Source organism: Cryptococcus neoformans, chromosome 11, assembly GCF_000149245.1.
Source record: "Cryptococcus neoformans var. grubii H99 chromosome 11, complete sequence".
NCBI classification, from domain to species: domain Eukaryota; kingdom Fungi; phylum Basidiomycota; class Tremellomycetes; order Tremellales; family Cryptococcaceae; genus Cryptococcus; species Cryptococcus neoformans.
The window spans coordinates 1474757-1494617 of record NC_026755.1 but is presented as its reverse complement, the minus strand read 5'-3'; the positions used below and the strand labels follow the sequence as shown (position 1 = coordinate 1494617).

The following is a 19861-nucleotide window of genomic DNA, read 5'->3' as shown; positions in this document are numbered from 1 at the left end:
CGCCACACGCTGCAAACGCCGCAACGCCGGCCTCGTGTGTCATCGGCCCTCCCCGAATGCATCGCGCACAAGTCATACAAGTCATCCGTCAAGTAATACCTCCCCCCTCCAGCACTCCCCCCCGCACTCCCCCAGCACCCCCCGCAATGTCCACCGTCGCAGAGCTTTGTCCCGTCTATGCCCCCTTCTTCGGCGCCATGGGCTGCACCTCCGCCATCGTATTCACCTGTATTGGCGCAGCGTACGTCCACCGTCACTCGCTCGATCCACCCGTGACTCATGCCTGACCACCCACAGCTACGGAACAGCCAAGTCTGGTGTCGGCATCTCCGCCATGGCCGTCCTCCGCCCAGACCTCATGATGAAGTGTGCCATCCCCGTCGTCATGGCCGGTATCATCGGTATCGTACGTCGTCTCCATTGTCAAATCTCTACCCATCTCCCCGGGTGCCCGCACAATGCTCACCCGTGCGAATAGTACGGTCTCGTCGTCTCTGTCCTCATCTCCGGTAACCGTAAGTCTACCGCAAAGCGAAAAAAGTCGGGACAAAGGAACAGCTGTTTTGCTGACAATGGCCCCGTCGCCCTCTCATTCTCCACCTGGTCGATCTCTAATCTAATCTAATCCCTAATCCCTTTCTCCATTTGCTACCCCCCCCCCCCACCCACACAGTCGCCTCCCCCATGCCCCTCTACACCGGCTTCATCCAACTCGGCGCCGGTCTCTCGGTCGGTCTCGCCGGTCTCGCCGCCGGCTTTGCGATCGGTATCGTCGGTGATGCCGGTGTCAGGGGTACGGCCCAGCAGCCCAGGTTGTTTGTCGGCATGGTGAGTTTAAAGTGTTTCAAGACGACCCGCACGAGCTAACTACCGCACTTTTGCAAACACAGATCCTTATCCTCATTTTCGCCGAAGTTCTTGGTCTTTACGGACTCATCGTCGCGCTCATCTTGAACACCAACTCTGCTGTTGACTATACCGTACGTCTACGTCTAGTTTGGTTCGGTCGAGGAATGCCGCTGATTCCCTGCTGTTTTTGGTAGTGCTCTATCGCGGCTTAAACACACACCGCGATCTCATCTCCAGACCCCGCCTTTCGCCGCGTTAGACTGCCGACCCGTTGATTTTTTCTCTCATCTCTTTTTGCATTCCAAAAGTTGAATATATATATAAAAAAAAGATGAATTATGAATATGTAACCCCCAATACACCGGTATGACCAAATAAACACACCCATACAATCCCCCATCTACCTCCCCCTCATCCCATCCTGAATAGCCTTGATCATCTTCCCACCCAACTTGGTCGCCTCGTCAAACCTCGGCGCAAAGAAATTAGACGTCTCCTCAAATCTCCGTCTGTACCAACCAAAGTTGCCAACATCTACGCATTCACTCCACCCCCTCGCGGCGACGACAAACTCGACGTCATCAGGACGATGGACCCGGTCGGAGAGAGCGGCGCGAAGGGCGGCAGAAAGGAGAGCGGGAGAGCGGAAAAGGTACTCGGCGACACCTATCGTATTTTTAGCGGGGGGCGCGATAGCGGGGGGAGGAAGAGATTAAAAAACATACCGATCCAGAGCATAAACACTGGCGTACCAGCCACATCCAAGTGCTCATACGGCCGTATTCCAAGTTTTGCCCAGCAATCCACCATCGCCAAAAGACTCAAATGACTATTCGGGCTCTCCCTCGACTGCGCCTCTGTCGCCTTTCCCAACGAAAACTGATCAAGCACATCTTCACTCAATAATATCGGAGCACGAGCCTCATCACCTTCCCCCGCTTCTTCCCCTCTTCTCCACCCAAACACTTCTTCCCTCGCGCCCCATATACGGTCTTCCAACTCCTCCCCCCGGCCTTCCACCATGAGCTTGAACAACTCGGTGGCGGACGTAGCGTACTGCTGGATCTGGGATTTGGCCGAAGGGTTCAACAGCGCAAGACCGGCGTAGACGTGCCATTTGGCAGAGTAGATACGGAGCGTGATGTTGACTTTGATAACTTCGATACCGGAAACGTAGCGCGTCGTTTCCCATGGGTAAGATGAGGATTTCTGCCATGCTGTACCCATACTTTTTTTTTTTTTTTTTACATCTCATGAGTTTTCACATACAACGGGATAAAACCCCCCATAAGGACTCGGGACTCACCTGAGGAAAGCGGCATGCGTCACAGCCTGAGTATTGGCAGTCACCTTGTCATGCTCTTCGTAACTCAGATAAACGTATCGACTCTTGAATGATCTAAACACATTTTCAACCATCTTCACATTCTCTTCAGGACCTCTATGATGTATGATAATCTAACCCATTTACCCCTCAAATCAGCTCGACTACCGTGACGATAGGCAACCAAAAAAAAACAAAACAAAAGCACTCACAAGCGGCTGGCCCTCAGTCGTCACACTCGGCCCATGCAAACTATGCACACTCGTAATTCCCACATCCTCCGGTAACCACTTTTCAAACGCTTCCCTCTCCGGGGCCTTCACACTCGTCTGCCCAGCTACCACCGCGCCCACCCGAGTCGAAGGTCCATACTCTTTCACGACAGCCGGCAAGGCAGCAGCTTCGACGGAATAAATGATGAATGTGGAAAGACGGGAGACTGCGTGGCCGTCACGCAGGACGTGGATGCCGGTGCCTTTGAATTCTTCTTTGAGCGCATCGAAACAGTCGGGTTTGTCACACACGTAGATACTACAATATCCGTTTCAGCAAAGCGTTTTGGCCGGTTGTGTCTCTATATGTGTTTAAATGGGATCTTCTTTAAAAAGGCTTACGTCTTGATGCCGCCCGCATGTAATCGTTTTGCATACATCCGCCCCATCTATAGCCCTCTTCATCAGCTCAAAAATAACCCAGGAGGGGGAGATGACAATGTAAAATACGTACATCACCCATACCGATGATGCCTACCACCGGCTGAGATTGTTCGTCTGACATTCTTATATAGCTTCTTATCTGAAGTGTGGGGGATATTAAAGACCAAAAGCAAAAGTCCCAAAACGAACGGAAAATGGTCAAAACAACCAACGGACGAACGCCAGAACACGAACCTCAAATCTCACCAACAAGAGACCGATTGAGTCGTTACCGGAAAGCGGAGATTTCAAGATCTCCATCTAAGTAAACGAGATTGACCTCCACCTCCACATCATGTTTGCTACCGGTGCCGGTTTATGATTTGACTGCTTTTAATTGCATCCGGTCCCATGAGCTTATCCATCCACCCATCCATCCGTCCGCCAGCTTGAACATCCTCCATACAGCAATACTACAGTACACACCCAGCGCCATCCAGCTCTGATTTCCAACATTCACGCAGAGGCTACGAGACAGCGAGTCCAAGAATAAGGTCATGGGGAACGAGATGCCTGCATACAAAGAAGAGAGTCCTTCGGAAGGAGATGACCCAAGGGCGACCAATGACCGACGAATGTTCTATTGCTCGGCTGCAGGTGAGTTCACTCGCATCCACTATTCGACATCATCTGATGCTGGCAACAATCTATCTGCACCAGCCCGTGATGTACAAACATATCAAACATCCTGGGTCTCATCCCCTGACCTCATTGCGCTTAAACTGCAGTACCTGCCAATTTATAAAGTCTTCAGATGCACTTTTTGCATAACCGCATGCAATCGCAACTCTCCCAAGGGCTGCATTCACCCAGCCAATCTAGCTAAACATTTGCGCAATTTCCATGACTCTAGACACAGTCTGGAGAAAATCCAACAACAAATTAACGCAGTCTTCTCGAACTATCCCCCACATGAAGGCTTGCATCCTCTTATCCCCTCTTTCCCAGATGGTACCCTCCCTCCAGCGATCCCTGGTGTAACTCAAGAAACTGGTTTCTATTGCACACTCTGCAGGACAACTCGCAAAGGGCAGAAGAAGGCTGCGCATGCAAAGCTGATCACGCATTGCAACAAGGAACACCCCGGTCATCGAAGCCGCTCCCTCATTCAAAAGGGTATCGTCCAAGGGCTTTACTACTCTGGGAGGTCTACCTTTTATTTCCCAGTTGATCCTTTCTTTTCAGAGGCTGCGGATGAAGAACCTGCCCAACAAGCCTACCAGCAGGACGGTATGCGAATTCCAAGCACGCATGATGCGGCTGTTTGCAAAGCCTTTGATCCCAGGGACAGGTCCCCGCTCTTGACCAAGCTCAAATGGGATCTCTTGCTTCAAGGAATTCCCTCTGAGGACATCATATCTTTGGTTTCGAACCCTACCAAGAACGAGCTTCCGTATTGCAACAACCTGCTAAAGGTCTGGGTCCAGAGCTTTTTTATGGACATCAATAATTATCTGGCCAAGCACCAGGACTCTCCCTTGCTTCAGCAAGTGATGTATGTGGGGTATGAGCTGGAAGTTGTTTCCGACAAGAGGATGAGACATCTTAACAACAAAACCGTTGAGAATTACTCGCAGTTGTTTTTCAAGCTGCTTCTCTTCCTCATAAGGTATCACCTTACAGACACTCATCCAAATATCAAACTCAACCTCACTTCTTCCCAGCAAGATCATATCGACAAACTCTTGGACGTTCTGTCAGAGGGCGATACTCCTTCCTCCAAAGAGGCAGGACTGGAAGTTATCCTCGACTTGGGTTATTCGTTATTGCAGCAGGGAACTATTTCAATAAATAGCTCGTCCTGGAATCAAATCATCTACAAGTTTTTGGTCTTCACTAGTGTCAGGGAGGGAGGTGTCTTTGAAGAAGCGACAAACATAGCTCCACGGGTGACACGACTCCTGTGGCTGTTCAGAGCAGTCGTCATCAAGAAAGTCTTGACTGAATTAAAGGATTTCAGAGGCACCCCAGGGGAGATTCGTGCGTGAGTGTGTCTTCGGTTTTACCACTTTGACTGATGCTAACTCGGCTGCTTCACAGAATGAGCATGCCTTACACTAAAGTACTCAGCAGAGCACACCATTCACCCTTCCAGACACTTTTGTCGGTAGGGGATGATATCTTTGGAGCTGCATTTTCAGAGGATAGACCCGCCAACTGCCAATGGCTCGATGATGACTTCCTCTCCCTCAAAATTGAGGATACCATCTTCCATCTCCCAACGCTTTCCAAAGCCATTAAACAATTATTGGACGATTTGATCAAGAAATTCAAGGAGGATGTCTGCTTGGGTCTTCCTGAGCATTTGTTCATTAGCTGCCCTCAAGGTCAGAAGATCTCTGATAATCATAGAGACTTTAGTTTGAACCACAACTTCCTCTTCGACTCGAACAACCCTTGGTTCCGAGGACATCGAGATGTTTTGATCAAAGCCATCCTGAATAATTCGGAGCTCGTAATGAAGTTTGTTGAATCAGTCACAGATGGGACAATCCAATGGAAGATGAATCAGGTCAACTCTTGGCTTTCAGTCTGCACCAATTGGGAGGAAGACGCACTTGCATTGACTCATCTGGTTTATGGAGGAGTGGCCCGAAAGCCAGAGCTACTCGGTATGAAGCTTCGAAATGTCCCCTCTGGTTTTAGAAACCTGCTCATCTGGGATGACATGGTCTGTTTGCTCTCATACTACCACAAAAATCAAGCTTTGAGCGGTAAAAGGAAGGCGAGTTCGTCTCTCATACTTATGTTGAGATGACCTGACAGACTTGTTCTTTTAGTGGATTGCAAGGTTCCTTCCGCCAGATTTTAGCGACACTTTCATTAAATGGATCGCATACATCAGGCCCGCTCAAGCCTACTTTTACAGGGTCACTGGCTATCCAAGGTCTGCAACTATCATAGAGGACAATCTCTGGACAACTGGCGGAAATATTATCACAGACAAGAAGTTTAGTCAAATCTTTGAGAGAGTGACAGGCCAGTACTACACTGCGAGCTTCGGTGTACAAATTTGGAGACATGCCAACATAGGCATAGTCAGACGCCACAACATGAATCTGTAAGTAATCAACTGGCCAATGGATCGAAATACTGATTTTCCTTTATAGCCAGGTGGATGAGAACAAAGAAGATGCAGGTGAGGATGCTATTGAAGACCTACAAGCAGGTCACGGCTCTGCAGTTGCCATGAGTGATTATGCCCGAACTACAGATCGATCATCCTTTCTCGGCGAGTACTTCTTCTTGCAATATGCCAATTGCAGCAAAAGATATCATTCTCTCCTTCATCTTGTGATTACCCCTCCAAAACAACTCACTGATGACGAGAGACGTTGGAAGGCCAATGCATCGAAAGTAATGGGCCTCTCCCTCTCCTCATCTTCTTCTGCTCATGACAACCCAGCAACATTTATGCAAGGATATTCTCATGAAGATCTCAAGCATTTCATCAGACAAGAGTTCTCTGAAGCAGTTCAAGAGGCTACACAGTTCTTTGGAACTGAAGTCAAAGAGATAGTATCGACCTGTGTTGTCGACACAATGACAACCCTCTTCAGAAACCCAAACTTTTTGCTTGACTTGATGAGAAGCAACAACAACATTCCTCAAGCAGCCCCTCCAGCAGCCCTTCAAATAACCCTTCAAACAACCCTTCAAACAGCCCTTCAAACAGCCCTTATAGCAGCCCTTCAAGCAGCTGTTCAACGACCGCAATGAAGGCTGCCCCACCTCTCTTCCGTCTGTCTACTAAATGTCTTACTCGATACTGTAATCAACGTACTCAACTCTCCAATTTTGTGCTTCACAGATGCACTCCATGCCGAATCTATCAGTTCAAAACATCCTATTATTCAGGGATACCAAAAAAAATAAAACACATCAAGGCTTCACGACAATAGATGACCGGTATTGAGAACTACCTATCCACAACAAATTTACCGCTCCATCCTGGCAGGGGGGAAGAGTCTAAAGGAAGAACAAGGCTCCAGCAATGACGGCGAGTGCTGCAACACCTGGTCCAACAAGTTTGCCACCCATCGCGGGGTAAGCGGCACTGGCCACGCTCTCTCCACCACTGCTAGCATCAGAAGTGGCAGCGTTGGTAGCAACTCCGGCAGATGAAGGGGTGGTCTGATACAGTAAAAATTGAAATGAATCTGTCAGTTAGAAAGGGATGGTCGTGGGTGTCAGATGAAAAGAGACTAACGATAACGGCTCCAGAGGCAGTACCAGAAGCAGCGCTGCCAATAGTGATGCCAGAAGCAGCAGAGGTAAAGCCGAGAATGTCGGAAACGGCAGATGTAGCGCTAGTGGCGGCAGATCCAGAGGCGATGGGATTGGTAGTGGAAGATACTCCCCTGGCCATAAGTTTCAGTGACTATCACCGGTACGAGTGGGACGGGAGTAAAAGGGAAACTTACGCAAGAGTACCAGTTACGCTCGATCCTGTCTGTCCACAAACATCCTTTAACTGCTCAACGGCGCTGTTCAACAAGCTTTGCTCGGACGTAGTCATCGCGAGCTGCTCGCTCGTACAATCAAGGCAGTCGATAAACTCGTTAAAGGTGCTCTGCTGACAGACTTGTCGACAGCCACTGATGTCGTTGCTCGTGCAGTCGCTGTAGATGGACATGGCGGATTGGCAAGTAGGTTGGCATGCGGCAGGGATGGTAGATGAGTCGAGTTGACGAGAGATGAGGGACATGTGATGGGGTTCACTAATGCCCGTGGCAGCTAAAAAGTTATGCGTTGTTAGGGATGCATGGCCCATGGTTCGACGAAAGGCTGTGATGCATGACTTACTGACGGAAATGGCACCAATAATGGGTAGAAGAATGGCAACACTGGGCATGATGATGTGAATGCTGTATCGATAAGATGTAGATAGCGTTTGACTTTTAACTGCTGCGGATAACCAATAAAAGTCTAAACAAGCGAGGGCGATGCGAAACGGCTTTTGACCAGTCCTTATACCCCTTTGTGAAAAGGCGCCATGATCTTTAAGATTACTGATTCCAAACAATGATGATCAATCTTACTACACGACACGAGTGTGTTGAGCTCAAAGCGCCCTTTTGGTTATCTTTTAGCCCTTTGACGGGAAAATATGATTCATTACCGAAGTTCAGTCGCGTGCTATTTACTATTGTTCCCTGTCTGCCGAACAGAAGCGCTTTTCCCGCCCCCGATCGCTATCCGTTGAAGAGCAACGCCTATTATTAGTAATGCTCCTCTCCGGTCACGAACGTTCTTCGTTCCCTGTTGATGCTTCATTCGTGTTGATCCATCACAAAATGGGGTACTTCACCACCATTGGGACTCGTGACTTAAAGTTATGTCTTATCATTGATGTGGCAGAGGAGAGTAAGACTTCTCTTCGGAGCGCAAAGCTTGGCATGACGCGTACGCAAAGCTCTTTAGACTTAAAACCTGCCGAGGAAGCCGAAGCCGATCACGATTACGAGTACTAACTATTGACTGATCAAGCGCCGGAATTTGATTTGTCCATTTTTTGTCTATTTGCCGGCATCTCTCGGACTTTCAGGCTCAGAGCATCCTCTCTCATCCCTCAGTTATGCTACACTGATGCTGTCATCATATCTTTCAATTACCTACATGTACTCAATTTTTCACGTCGTCGCCTTCTTCAGATCTTCCTTGTTGTCCATCGCCCATCACTCGTCGAACTCTGTCCTTTCAAACAATCAAGGGCCTTGCGTGTACCTGAAAGAAGAATACGATCGACAATTAAATGCGACAGTGAATCATAGTCTGCAACGAGAGCTTCTGCCAAATCATATTATTCCTTTCTCGTCGAAAATGGGTAATTTCGACGGTCCGAACACAGATATACAGTTATTACCTGGAAGAATAACCAGTTCCTGTTCGTATAACGGCTAGTATGCTCGCTTGTCACTAGTAGTGTCCGCGGGAGATCGGAGTTCGATTCTCCGACAGGAAGTTTCTTTTTTCCTGTCTTTTTGGAGTCGGGTGCAGCGCACGAAAGCTCTTTCTTACATACAAGTATTGATACACAGCTTTTCTTTTTTATCACTCATCTACCACCCAAATACTCAGCATGGCAAATTCGTTGACATCGCCACAACTACTTTTCGCGTTGGCCGCCATCTTCTGTAGAACTAGGCGAATGTTTGTCAACATCAAATCACACCAAAGGACCTGTGCAACTTCACGACTGGCTTAGTTGCTTGCAATGGATTGACAATTCTTATAATAGCAGCCTTCATTGTATTGTGTCATCCACTTCTGTTAAATACTTCCCACGACGTATGCCGCATTCGCAATGCCTCTGAAGCTATCCAGATTCTTCAACCCCAACCTCGACAAATGCCCCAGCAATTCAAATGCGGGTGACGAGTGCAGGCTCGAAACAAGCTCCCTAACTAGCTCACATAACTCCCACCAGTCTTCCCCTGGGTTTATCCCTACAATGTTTGCCAGGCGATTGCTTATGACCAAGCGCACTGACGATGCCCGGCTATCACGATCAAAATCGGCATTAGGAACAAAGGCACAAAAATCGCCCAAGAAGAAGAATAGAGTGGGTTTGAAGGAGAAATATGAATGGGAAGAAGGATGTCACATGATGAAGGATGAGATCCATGAGGTATGTCAACTGCTATGGCTTTAGAAGGGCACATTTGTTGATTGGCGATCTTTAGGAATTGACGAAACATGAATCCACTCCTGCGAATGATACCCTGCCCGTGCAATCCCAAAGGCCAAGAGGACCTAAATCAAACAACAGTCAGCCCTTGTACCACCCCGTCACAGGTCCACTTGTTGGCTGCCCGGGATATGCCTGGGATCCTTATCAACAGACATGGATATATACCATGCCTTACGGCCAACCATACAGTGGACCAGGGTGGGCACCTCCCAAGAAAGCATTTCAAACTCTGTATCCTCAAGTGCAAGGCCCTGCCGACTGCACAGGGCAAGGCTGGCGCACGCCACAAAAAATTCAGGGGCCGTCTGTCCTGAAGCCAACTACGTATTATTATCCTACAGCCATTCAAATGGGACATCGCCATTCATACAACCAGCTGATTGTCGGTGCCCGTCCTGCGCAGATGGTCTCTTCGTTGACATATAGAGTCTCTACATCAAACATCACATATAAGCAGTCCTCTTACTATGGCCAGAGTTGGAAGCCTCCCCAAGTGCCTCCAGGCGCAAACAAACCTCGTTTCTCGCGACAACGACCGACAATCCGCATCAAGCACGCCTCTGGATCCCCTGTCTCCCAATACAACCCTTCAACATTTCAGCTACATCAGGCGGGCCAAATGTACCAGGAGCAGCTACACTCCTCTTCGTTCACTAACGCAAAACACTTTCAACAACCATCTGCGGACATCTTACGAAAGAAAGCTACGCCATTTTATGAAGGTCCCCCTCTTAGCGGTATTCCGGATCATGATATTAGCCCCCTATTGATAGGTGTAAATCGGGTACGTCCGTTTCTAAAACATTTTACTAATGTCATATCTCCGACTAAATGTCGTTAAAACAGACTCATGACAGTCACTGCTCCCGGGAATCATTAGATGAGCCCCATGTCCAGGAATTGCCTCCAAATGAAGCTGAAATTTGCAGCCATCGTCCACTTACTGATAAAAAGGAAGCTAAAATCCAAGAGACACTTATTTTGCAATTGGCCGACGAGGTAAATAGGGCACAACCAATTCTAGACCACAAGAACGTGGTGGACCATGAAGCGGTTATCGAACAAGCGGACATAGAGGCAAAACAGGATTTGTCTTTTGATAAAGTAAGTTACCAATAGAAATGGGCGCGTAACGCATATTAAAAGCTTTGAAGCCACATGCAACTCTTCTCGAGGTGACTACATCACCCTCTATCACTCAAGGAACTTTCTCAACTTCTGCCAGTGAAGCACCCGACACTGCCTCAAATGTTGATCAACTGGATGTCACGATTGTTACTCCTATAAGCCCGCTTAGTCAGGCTGCGGAATCTCAGGCACCTTTTTTCAATGAGGATGAACAACAGCTCGAGACCAAGGATGGCGAAGAAGAGGAATGGCAATACCAGCGTCATCAGCGGAGGAAAATGAAGAACAACTTCAAAATTGAACCGTCTTCGAAGCCCAAGGACAACAAGCCAGTAATAAAGAATATCGACAACGAAGTATCAGAGCACGAAGAAAGCACCCAAGGCCGCGATTCGCCCATTTCGATTGATTTGAGAAATGGACAGCTCGACAATGTTTCTTCTCACCCCGAGGATGCGAATGAGGTTGTCGAAAGAGAAGACACCATAGCTCACCAGGATCTAACGACCCTAAAAAAGTCCAAAGGTCAAAAGAAACGTGAAAGGGCTAAGGCGAAGAAACTTGAGGCCGATGAGGCAGACAACGGCGAGAGGAATTCCTCCAGGCAACAGAAGAGGTAAATGCCAAAAATGCACATGAAACACATACTAAATAGGCTTTTTATTTAGCTCGAGTGTCAACAAATTTACATGCATAGCCGAAGGACAGGGATTCAGCAACAATCCCTGGTTCAAAGAAGTTCATCGGGGGACGGACGTCAGGTATATCGCCAAACGGGATATCCCACGTGGCCAAACCATCATGAAAGAGCTCGCCTTAATCAATTTACCTTACTATCAGCCCGGAGATTCAAAGCAAATGGATTATCTGTTTGAAGGAACCGAGCCCAGGACGAGAACCAAGATGAACAATCTTCGCAATCATTTTCCGTCAATCGCAAGTCGTCTTAGTCGCATAAAGGGGAATAGTATTACGGTAAACATGGAGGACGAGGGTTATAGACTAGTTGTCTTTGAGAATATCCTCCGAATCTCAAAGGCCTGTAGACCAAACGTCAGGTTTATTTATCTCCATCCTCATAATTCCGAAGTAACTCTCGCTTGTGAGTTAGCGAATTGGTTGACATTTGAGCTCGGAGACTGATATTCGTGGCAGACCTCGTTGCGATCGACAACATTCCTGCAGGCCATGAATTATTCATTCGCTACGGTCCAACCTTTTTCGGGGACAGAAATCAGCGGCAACAGCTACTTTTTCATGAAATTGGCGGTCAATGTCAATGTAAGGATTGCTCTAGCCAATCGCCGGCCATGGTGGAGCGAAGCGCCTCGAATTTCCGTAACTATGCTCGGACAATGGGTCGCATCCTCCGGGACGGCAGTGGCGACAACCCTTCTCTTACTTTATCAAGATTGGAAGGAAGTTTGGCCATCATTGCAGAGGAAGGAGTGTGGGAGCATCTGTTTGAACGGTTCAGGAATGCATGGGAGTTGTGTGGTCTTTGGGGCGACGCTGAAAGTACGAGGGCGTGGATGAGATTGGGGCGATATGCAGCAGTTTATTCGTTTGGAGATGAGGTTGGCCCAATGGAGTACGAAGAGTGTGCCAAAGATCCTGTCACGTATCCCTGGTTTGGCTCTAGAGGTATAGCCAAGCTTCACGGGCCTAGCAAAGACCTTCTACAAGTGAGTTTACTCATTTTCACTTATCCTCCTTCTTTGTATGAACATGCGAGCAGGACTAATTTGTGGCCCGTTACAATAGCGTACCTTGGGGCCGATTGCAAATGCGCAGATCAACCCTCTTACAGGCAAGGAAGTGACTCTGGATGAGCTTGTTGCCAAGATCGAAGGCTAGTGGGCACTTTCGCCGAGGGAGAGTCATAAGGGAAAGAACAGATAGACGCCAGGCGAAAAAGTGATACGTGTAAGCTATGGCGACTTCCAGTTATCGAGCTGTATGTGACTATTGTATGTGCTAAGACTGAAATTTGGTTTGTTTCTTATGAATGTAACGTGTGTGCAACGGAAATCATGGATTTGCACATGGCATAGTGACTATAAGAATCATGAATAGAATCTTGAACCAAGTTACTGGAACTGCAGATAAAAACGTCGTCTTCTCGATCAAATTCTCGTTCTTGAACACGACAAATGCGTGAGACGCCTTAATTGAATCTCGCACCCCTTCCCCATTGCAATACAATACCCCTGACGGGCGGCTTTGTCACCTCGCAGATGTTCACCCGTTATTACCCCCAACCTCGTGGTGGCCACCCGCCGAACGTTCTCCCGACATCATTTGGAGGTGCTCTTCATGCTGCAGCTCCCTATGTATGCTTGCAAAAGTCCTGTACCCTTGCCTATTAGGATTGAGGTAGCAAAACTAAAAAGCCGATAAGGCCAATCATTAGAAAAAATGATGTCCCTCGCATTGCATAGTAGGCGTACGCTAATGCAGAAGAAGACATCCTCGTCAGAATGTTCTGACCTCTTCAAGCTTGAAACCGATCTTCTGTCCAATTTAACTTCGTGGGAAGAAGAAAAAAAGGTATATAGAAGGAGATTGCTATCAATAGGAGAATACCCTTTATGCAATCTTCCTGCTTCTCATTTATTCTTGCCCACCTTCATTCTTATACTGTGTTGTTCATATTATACCGTATCCATTGCAAGAATTTGAAAAAATATTCAGGAAAGGTACCTATTCTCTACTCAAAAGCGATTACAAGAGCTTGAGGATGGGATACGATACAGGATATGCCATGTGACGGGGAATGGAAAGAGGGTGAAACATATGAACGAGATTATGGACAAATACCAAAAAAGGAAGCGAAAGAAGCCGCAACAAACGAGAATGGGGCTATATACTATACAAACAAAGGAAAGCGTTAACCTAGCTTTTGAGCGAACAAACGAGCGAAAGGGAGACCTAAGTATAAGGACGGTTAAAAGAGGGGCGGGAATAGCCGGAAAAAAGTTATTGATACAAGGACAGTGTTCCTCTAATGAATGTATTTGATCTATTGTGGGGAAGGGAAACGTGGAGAAAAGGTGAGGGGAAATGTGAAGGAGCGAAAGGCCTAAGGAGAGTCGAAATGAGAACCAGGATTACTACTCTTGCGTCGGATTGGTCTGCGCGTCGAATGGAAAGGTGAATCAGCTTTCTCATCTCACGTTTTGCCTTCCCCTTGTTTGTAAGTGAAATGAAGGACTAACCTCTGAGAGCTATCATTGCCTTCACAAGCAGAAGCGATACGCTCGTACTCTGCGAGTGCCGAGTTCTCCCACGTCGTACCACTCCATGCCTTGTCCATACATTGAGCGCAAGCGTCTGGTTACCGAAAAAAAAAATGTTTATCAGCTCCGCACGGTGATGAGTTGGAGGACATCTGGGGAGAGTAAATCTTACATGTTGCTTTCAGCCCTGCAGGACTACAAAGTGCCTCCTGCTCACTACTAGCACCCTCCACCCTCGTCACTCCGCATACATTCGCACAAGTGTCTTCCGTCTCTGCATCTTCCGCCTCGTATGCTTCCATCTCTATCTTTACTATAGCGCCCTTTGAGCTCGACGAAGACGATGGGGTGGAAGATGAAGAAGTGAAGCGGGAAAGACCCGAGTCATCGGCAAATTCTGCTTCCAGACCGTATGGCAGTGATTTGACGGCGGTTCTGGTTAACTCGTCATCGCCAATAGGGGGGGGAATAAAACTTTTGCGGTGGATAGAGAGAGGATCTCTCAAAAAGAAGGGAGGGGGTCTGGGACGTGGCCCAGGTGCTAAGCGAAAGAGGTCAGTCCTGCCAAGAGAGAAAGAGAGAGAAGGGCGTACCAGCGATGGCAGAAGTGAGTAGGCCGAAAGAGACGAGGACAGTTAAGGTGCGCATGTTGTGGTGAATATGGGCGCGAAAATGGAGATAAGAGTACAAGTTCCTCATAAGTACGCAGAGCAATTACCACCAAGCCATCTTTTTGATTGCGATTCCAGCGACTGGCTTGGAAGTGGTGAAAACTCATTTGAAGAAGATTCCACGCTAGTCAAACTTCTACCCTCCATTGTTCCTATTCATAAACGAAAAATGCACAAAAGGCGAGGGTGTAGATAAGGACATGGTTTTCCCTGAATCCTGTCTAATCTAACCCTTGATTCTGAGGCTTGGCCGCAGCCACACAATTTGAACGGCGGAAGAGCAGAGAAGGCGGAGATCAATATGACGCCGCTAGATCCTTAAATTCCACTATCTGATGGGAAAAGGCACGGAAAGAAACAACGCTGGAAAAACGGATGAATCACTTCCGGCCGGTCTTTTTGTTGACTTGGAGGTGCTCCGCAACCGCTGGAGTTAATAATTTCAGCAATGCCAAAGAATGTCTGGCAGTTGCATCAGTTGCTGCATTGTTTTATACTCTTAACTATTCCATACCTCGGCTTTTTCGACGGTCGCAAAGATATTGCGGGTGTCAGGCAGGTTGATCTGAGGGGTATTTGTAGTAAACAAACCCCTTCCTCCAGTCCTTTCCACGAACATGAGATTTGGAAGGCAAAAGACAGAGACAACATTATTTGTGAAGACTTAAGGCACATCCTTATCCTTAGGCCAATAACTGTGCGATTTCCGAAACTCCTCTTCATGGTCTCTAACAGATCTTCTTGGGTGACTTTCGTTGTGTCTTTTGACTTTGTTATTCAGTTCCTTAGGCACAAGTCGGCAACTCGCAGGAAAATATGTGAATTATGCTTCTCGTACCGCTCGAGTGGAAGCCACTTCAAATCTGAACGGAGCCAAATATTACAATCAGGCTGCTAGATAGAGCTCCAGATTACAGCGCCAGATCCTCCCTCGTTTCTTCTTATTGACGTTCGCCTTGCTAAATTCCCCTCTCGACGTTGGGAGGAAATGGGGTCTGCTCTCTGCATACATTTCTCGACTTGAGCGAAAAACAATGGCATATCCGGAAGTGGATCTGCGTACAGTATATACTCAGATGATTTCCAGTCTTCCACGTCATTCCATGATGTCTTTCCTCTCCCCAGGGCTTGTAGTCGCTTGAACTCTACTACTAATAACCTTCTCGTTCACAACCGCCCACCACTTCTCAAATGCTTGGAAAATATTCCACCATCTCGCCACTGCCAATCCACGTTCCTCCACACCACTTCACCTCACCAAATCTCAATGTTCTTTCACCATAGTTGCCCCTTCCAGAGCCCTCACTAACAATACGTCACCACGCCCGCTGCCGCCCTTTGCTCCAAATCATATAATCTCCACTGTTGCTCTTCCATCCATTCGCTTGTGGAAAAAAAAAATCCTCCCTCTCGGCCTTTCCGAAGCTGCATTGAAACCCAAAGACGTTGACTTGAATTTATCTATCTATCTATATCCATCAAGAATGCAGGATCTCTCTTCCAAACAACATTGAACTTTTATTTAGCATATTGCATCTATGATTTCCTAAGTATACTCCTTGTATGCCAAGTTTTGAGGGGCGGATTGATTGTATCTCTTTAGGTTTTATAGTGAAACAATGAGAACACACAAAGGGAAGTTCTATAACCAGCAAACGGAACATGTATGTTCTTGTAGTATAATTTACAGTTGAACGACTTGTCAATACTGAAATATACATACTGCATAGTGATGCGCTTACGACATCTTGAAGTTCCCCGCGTCCAATACCTCCACTTCCCCTCGTTGACGAGGAAGCGACAGACGGAAATATGCGTGGGAAGAACAACGAAGTAAGGAAACGAAATGCTTCAACTTTTTCTCTTCTTACTTCATCTCTCTTCCTCCTCTCTTCCTCCTCTCCTCCTCTTCTCTTCCTCTTCTCTTCCTCTTCTCTTCCTCACTTCTCATTCTCAGTCCATATCCACACTTATCTGCTTATACCCATATACCATATGTTTTGCCTCTCAAACTAGTCATTTCTGCCAATGGACGACGATGTTGTTTCCATCCAAAACTTTCTACGGTTCAGACACTCCTCCTTATCCCTCTGGCAACATCAACGCTAACGCCAGCGAGGACGAAGACGAAATCAATTCTCAATCCTCAGCCCCCGCTTTCCTACCCACCGTGCGTCAACGCCGGAGGACCAGGCCTGACATCGATATCGGTGAAACAACAGAAGATATTATCCCTAGACCCGAATCTGCGCCGGCGCTGATAGGGACCAATCTTAATCGAAAGGATGAAGGAGAGGAGGAGGATAGATCTTGGGACATAGGCCCAGCACCTCAAACCCAACCTATAGATCCAGCCACCACCGAAGCCATCACCTCTTTCACTTCCGCCGCCTCCACCGATATCAGCACCACAAGTCAGCAGTTCAAGAAGCCCAAACGCGGAAAAACGAAACAGTTGAAAAAGTTGGTTGCGCTATTCAAGAAAAAGGCAATGCGCGAGCTGGAGGAGCAGAGGCCATCACAACAACAAGACGGAGAGGTGGGCACTCAACCATCGTTTTCTGGGAAGAGACATCTCAATAGCGTTGCCGTGGAGAAAATGAAAGTCTCGACAAAAGCGACGAAGATAATCAAGAAAACAATGGAAGCGGTCTCCCGGCAGGTGGAGAAGGGGGTAGTCGATAAGCAAGAGGTCCAGCTTGATGAAACAGAAGAAAAGGTAGACGAGCCAAGGGAACGGCCCATAAATAAAGGAAATAGGGCAGAAACGGTTTTTGAGGAGCCCAAAGTTAACACACTAATCTCCATACCCCAACCCAATACGGCTCCTTCAAGCGATTTGTCACAGCCGCATGAGTCTAATATCAATGTAGAAGGCAAAGGCACTGGCGACAGATTGGACACACTCGCTCAAGTGGCCACAAACATCTCAACACTCAATCTCGACATTGAGTTCATTCCTGAAGATACATCAACTATTATGTCTGGCAGGGTTGACGATAACAAGGATGATTTGGCATGTTTGAAAATCGATGAGTCTCCAGCCTTCGGAAAGCTTCAGGAGGATATAACCGAACAGGATGATACCACAACTCCATTGAGCCCCCATGATGAGTCGAAAACCGAAAGTCAAAAATCAACGGAACCAGTTGTACCACAGGCACCTAAAAAGTCTAAAGGACAGAGGAGGCGAGAAGCAGCAAGAGCCAAAAAAATTGCAGAGGAATCAGAACAGGAAAAAAGAAGGTTGATACCTGAATTCCAACTGCGACAACGGTATGTCTCCACCCTTTTCCTCAAAGCCCAATCTCTATTTGCTGACTATCTCGTAGACCGACTAACCAAGTAGCGCAGGTGTTCTACAAGAATAGCGTCCCGGAAATCCCATTTTATCGCGCCGAAGTCGTCCCAGGTCGGACACACAAACAACTGTTCGCAAACCGCTTCATTCCCAGGGGCAAAACATTCCTCTGGGAACCTCCCCTCATCACTCTCAGCGATTGCTTCGCCACTAAAGAAGCAGAGGAAGCCTACGCTAGCTGTACATCTGATATCAAGACCAGGATCAATGCGCTTACGAACGCTAGACCCGAAATGGGGCTCTATGGCCGGATGAGCACGAATATGATACCGTTGGGAAACATGGGTAGGGTAGGGGTTTTTGAGAAGATACCCCAAGTGACATATTCATGCGAGGCGAATGTCAGGTTTTTATGGGCTCAAGATCGTTTTCTGGGTTGTAAGTCTCGACCTCTCCATCTTTTTCACCGGACTGACAACATCTCCTTTTTCTAGTCCTCGTCGCGATAGTTGATATCCCAGAAGGCCAAAAACTGTCTGTCCGACTCCAATACGCCTTCCACACTTCCTCCATCCGGCGGGAAAAGATTTCTCAAATCAACGGTACTCCATGCACTTGCCATCTCTGCTCCTTACCTCCTCTGTTCCTCCACCATTCCGACGAAAATCGACTGGCCTACCACCGTCTACTCGCCTCATACCCCATTATTTCCTCTTCCGAACCCCTCTCCGCCCTCTTCCAGATCGAGAAAACCATCGAGCTCATCATCCTTGAAGGCTTGTGGGAAGCGCTCTTCGATAGGTTTGTAGATGGTTTCGAGATCTGTGTAAGGTGGGCGGATGCTGAGTCGGCGGCGGAATGGGCAGAAGCAGCAAGAGATGCTGCGATGCTTTGTCAAGGTGATTTATTTGGGGATAGTGAGTACAAAATGAGGTTTACGAGGGATCCAGAGCGGTATGACGGCTGGGGGAAGTTTGGAAGGACCAAGCTCCGCGGTCCGGCGGAAGGCATTCTCAAAGTGAGTGCGGTTATCCATCGTGTCCTCATTCGCAGCGCATGCCACAGGGGGCTTGAATAGAAAGCTGATGCTAGGGGGTTTGGAATGCACTAGGCGGCGATAGGCAACTATGATTTCGAAGCCGCCCAAACACAAGCTCGTGTCGATCGAGCCGCTCGAAGAGCTCATATAGCAGCCATGTCTTCTCGTGTTCAGCCATCCTCCTCGGACGTCCCTAGTCAACCGCTTATAGATAATACTCTACCTATCGACGCCCTTGTGGCTGCTATCGAAGGTAAAGGTGAAGGCGAGGAAGGAGAAGGTAGAGAAGGACAAGGGGTAACGAAATCGAAGAAAAAGCGGAAGTAGTAACGGAAAATCCATTATTTCTATGTCAGAGACATGGAGAGGTTGGAAAGCTTGAAAGTCAAGCTTCTTTGCTAGGGTTTCAAAAAGCCACGAGACAAACAACCTTGCTTAAACGGACAAAACAAAAACATCAATAACGCGATACGGTATCCAAAGGACATTGGAACACTCTCATTACCCACTACAGCGTAACCTATATCTTCTCATTAATATGTGTAGTTGAATCGGCATGTTACATATGTCTGGGTCAGTAATAATGCTATGCGTTGATGGAAAGGCAAGGAAATGGTTAGGGCGACGACGAAAGATGCCAGGATCGGAGTTTTCACCTCTTCGCGATTGCTTTCAAGGACCCACCGTACTCTCTTTTGGTTTCTTTCTCATTTGCTGCTGTCTGACACTCAAGGAAATGATGCGTTATGGTTTTGTGTGCATAGCAAATACTGTGCCCAAAGAAAACAGGTCCATACATAGAATGGAATGGAATTGTTTTTTATAATGATAGTGATTTGGTCAAGTTTAAGGGGATTGGACCATACCCTACTGAACCATACCCTTGCCCTTGTAGCCTTCGGAAGAGACACCGGACTGTTC

General features: G+C 47.6%; 8 protein-coding genes and 1 non-coding gene; 5 read left to right on the top strand and 4 right to left on the bottom strand.

Annotated features, from left to right (window-relative positions):
- The first annotated feature begins 88 nt into the window (after positions 1–88).
- On the top strand, positions 89–1232 carry CNAG_08012 (V-type proton ATPase proteolipid subunit). XM_012197560.1 has 6 exons: positions 89–241; positions 298–406; positions 479–515; positions 674–828; positions 891–980; positions 1044–1232. The coding sequence occupies exons 1-6, from the start codon at positions 147–149 to the stop codon at positions 1059–1061; spliced, it is 504 nt and encodes a 167-aa protein (XP_012052950.1). The 5' UTR covers positions 89–146; the 3' UTR covers positions 1062–1232.
- CNAG_01997 (prephenate dehydrogenase (NADP)) lies at positions 943–3046 on the bottom strand. XM_012197508.1 has 6 exons: positions 2900–3046; positions 2788–2834; positions 2386–2704; positions 2156–2307; positions 1575–2077; positions 943–1515 (listed from the first exon to the last, which is right to left on the bottom strand). Exons 1-6 carry the CDS (start codon positions 2948–2950, stop codon positions 1250–1252), a joined length of 1338 nt encoding a protein of 445 aa, XP_012052898.1. The 5' UTR covers positions 2951–3046; the 3' UTR covers positions 943–1249.
- Positions 3047–3217: 171 nt separating this feature from the next.
- Positions 3218–7678, top strand: CNAG_01996. Of its 2 annotated transcripts, XM_012197507.1 has the most exons (6): positions 3218–3465; positions 3529–4852; positions 4909–5593; positions 5649–5929; positions 5979–7030; positions 7093–7678. In XM_012197507.1, exons 1-5 carry the CDS (start codon positions 3366–3368, stop codon positions 6586–6588), a joined length of 3000 nt encoding a protein of 999 aa, XP_012052897.1. In that variant the 5' UTR covers positions 3218–3365; the 3' UTR covers positions 6589–7030; positions 7093–7678. The 2 variants fall into 2 exon arrangements, with proteins under 2 accessions (XP_012052897.1, XP_012052529.1); XM_012197139.1 differs by having other exon boundaries at positions 5979–7678.
- Positions 6674–7906, bottom strand: CNAG_01995 (hypothetical protein). The gene is made up of 4 exons (XM_012197506.1): positions 7675–7906; positions 7293–7605; positions 7079–7229; positions 6674–7002 (listed from the first exon to the last, which is right to left on the bottom strand). Exons 1-4 carry the CDS (start codon positions 7721–7723, stop codon positions 6838–6840), a joined length of 678 nt encoding a protein of 225 aa, XP_012052896.1. The 5' UTR covers positions 7724–7906; the 3' UTR covers positions 6674–6837.
- Positions 7907–8750: 844 nt separating this feature from the next.
- On the top strand, positions 8751–8833 carry CNAG_10135. The gene has a single exon. It is a non-coding gene; the product is annotated as a tRNA-Asp (tRNA).
- Positions 8834–8852: 19 nt separating this feature from the next.
- On the top strand, positions 8853–12721 carry CNAG_01994 (hypothetical protein). Its single transcript, XM_012197138.1, has 7 exons — positions 8853–9499; positions 9555–10346; positions 10409–10666; positions 10717–11306; positions 11359–11792; positions 11846–12375; positions 12455–12721. Exons 1-7 carry the CDS (start codon positions 9176–9178, stop codon positions 12545–12547), a joined length of 3021 nt encoding a protein of 1006 aa, XP_012052528.1. The 5' UTR covers positions 8853–9175; the 3' UTR covers positions 12548–12721.
- Positions 12722–13325: 604 nt separating this feature from the next.
- CNAG_01993 (hypothetical protein) lies at positions 13326–14733 on the bottom strand. XM_012197505.1 has 4 exons: positions 14523–14733; positions 14102–14470; positions 13909–14023; positions 13326–13824 (listed from the first exon to the last, which is right to left on the bottom strand). Exons 1-4 carry the CDS (start codon positions 14626–14628, stop codon positions 13773–13775), a joined length of 642 nt encoding a protein of 213 aa, XP_012052895.1. The 5' UTR covers positions 14629–14733; the 3' UTR covers positions 13326–13772.
- Positions 14734–15726: 993 nt separating this feature from the next.
- CNAG_01992 (hypothetical protein) lies at positions 15727–19722 on the top strand. The gene is made up of 5 exons (XM_012197137.1): positions 15727–16264; positions 16331–17876; positions 17933–18339; positions 18396–18919; positions 19013–19722. The coding sequence occupies exons 2-5, from the start codon at positions 16447–16449 to the stop codon at positions 19265–19267; spliced, it is 2616 nt and encodes an 871-aa protein (XP_012052527.1). The 5' UTR covers positions 15727–16264; positions 16331–16446; the 3' UTR covers positions 19268–19722.
- Positions 19678–19861, bottom strand: part of CNAG_01991 (cytochrome c oxidase subunit 4) — a 1369-nt gene continuing 1185 nt past the window's right edge. Inside the window, exon 4 of the mRNA XM_012197504.1 lies at positions 19678–19855. Within this exon, the coding sequence (XP_012052894.1) occupies positions 19808–19855 (48 nt within the window). The 3' untranslated portion in view covers positions 19678–19807.

Coding starts and splice junctions, on each gene's coding strand:
- CNAG_01993 (XM_012197505.1), bottom strand. CDS start 14,628: ATGAGGAACTTGTACTCTTATCTCCATTTTCGCGCCCATATTCACCAC. Junction 14,471..14,522: donor ACTCACTTCTGCCATCGCTG/GTACGCCCTTCT, acceptor TCTTTCGCTTAG/CACCTGGGCCACGTCCCAGA. Junction 14,024..14,101: donor TGCAGGGCTGAAAGCAACAT/GTAAGATTTACT, acceptor TTCGGTAACCAG/ACGCTTGCGCTCAATGTATG.
- CNAG_01996 (XM_012197507.1), top strand. CDS start 3,366: ATGGGGAACGAGATGCCTGCATACAAAGAAGAGAGTCCTTCGGAAGGA. Junction 3,466..3,528: donor GTTCTATTGCTCGGCTGCAG/GTGAGTTCACTC, acceptor TATCTGCACCAG/CCCGTGATGTACAAACATAT. Junction 5,594..5,648: donor CTTTGAGCGGTAAAAGGAAG/GCGAGTTCGTCT, acceptor TTGTTCTTTTAG/TGGATTGCAAGGTTCCTTCC.
- CNAG_08012 (XM_012197560.1), top strand. CDS start 147: ATGTCCACCGTCGCAGAGCTTTGTCCCGTCTATGCCCCCTTCTTCGGC. Junction 242..297: donor TTCACCTGTATTGGCGCAGC/GTACGTCCACCG, acceptor GACCACCCACAG/CTACGGAACAGCCAAGTCTG. Junction 829..890: donor CCAGGTTGTTTGTCGGCATG/GTGAGTTTAAAG, acceptor TTGCAAACACAG/ATCCTTATCCTCATTTTCGC.
- CNAG_01994 (XM_012197138.1), top strand. CDS start 9,176: ATGCCTCTGAAGCTATCCAGATTCTTCAACCCCAACCTCGACAAATGC. Junction 11,307..11,358: donor TCCTCCAGGCAACAGAAGAG/GTAAATGCCAAA, acceptor CTTTTTATTTAG/CTCGAGTGTCAACAAATTTA. Junction 12,376..12,454: donor CTAGCAAAGACCTTCTACAA/GTGAGTTTACTC, acceptor CCGTTACAATAG/CGTACCTTGGGGCCGATTGC.
- CNAG_01995 (XM_012197506.1), bottom strand. CDS start 7,723: ATGCCCAGTGTTGCCATTCTTCTACCCATTATTGGTGCCATTTCCGTC. Junction 7,230..7,292: donor AGCGTAACTGGTACTCTTGC/GTAAGTTTCCCT, acceptor ACTTATGGCCAG/GGGAGTATCTTCCACTACCA. Junction 7,003..7,078: donor CTGCCTCTGGAGCCGTTATC/GTTAGTCTCTTT, acceptor TTACTGTATCAG/ACCACCCCTTCATCTGCCGG.
- CNAG_01992 (XM_012197137.1), top strand. CDS start 16,447: ATGCTTCAACTTTTTCTCTTCTTACTTCATCTCTCTTCCTCCTCTCTT. Junction 18,340..18,395: donor TCAAGATCGTTTTCTGGGTT/GTAAGTCTCGAC, acceptor TCCTTTTTCTAG/TCCTCGTCGCGATAGTTGAT. Junction 18,920..19,012: donor CGGCGGAAGGCATTCTCAAA/GTGAGTGCGGTT, acceptor GGAATGCACTAG/GCGGCGATAGGCAACTATGA.
- CNAG_01997 (XM_012197508.1), bottom strand. CDS start 2,950: ATGTCAGACGAACAATCTCAGCCGGTGGTAGGCATCATCGGTATGGGT. Junction 2,705..2,787: donor CATGCGGGCGGCATCAAGAC/GTAAGCCTTTTT, acceptor CGGATATTGTAG/TATCTACGTGTGTGACAAAC. Junction 1,516..1,574: donor AGTGTTTATGCTCTGGATCG/GTATGTTTTTTA, acceptor AAAATACGATAG/GTGTCGCCGAGTACCTTTTC.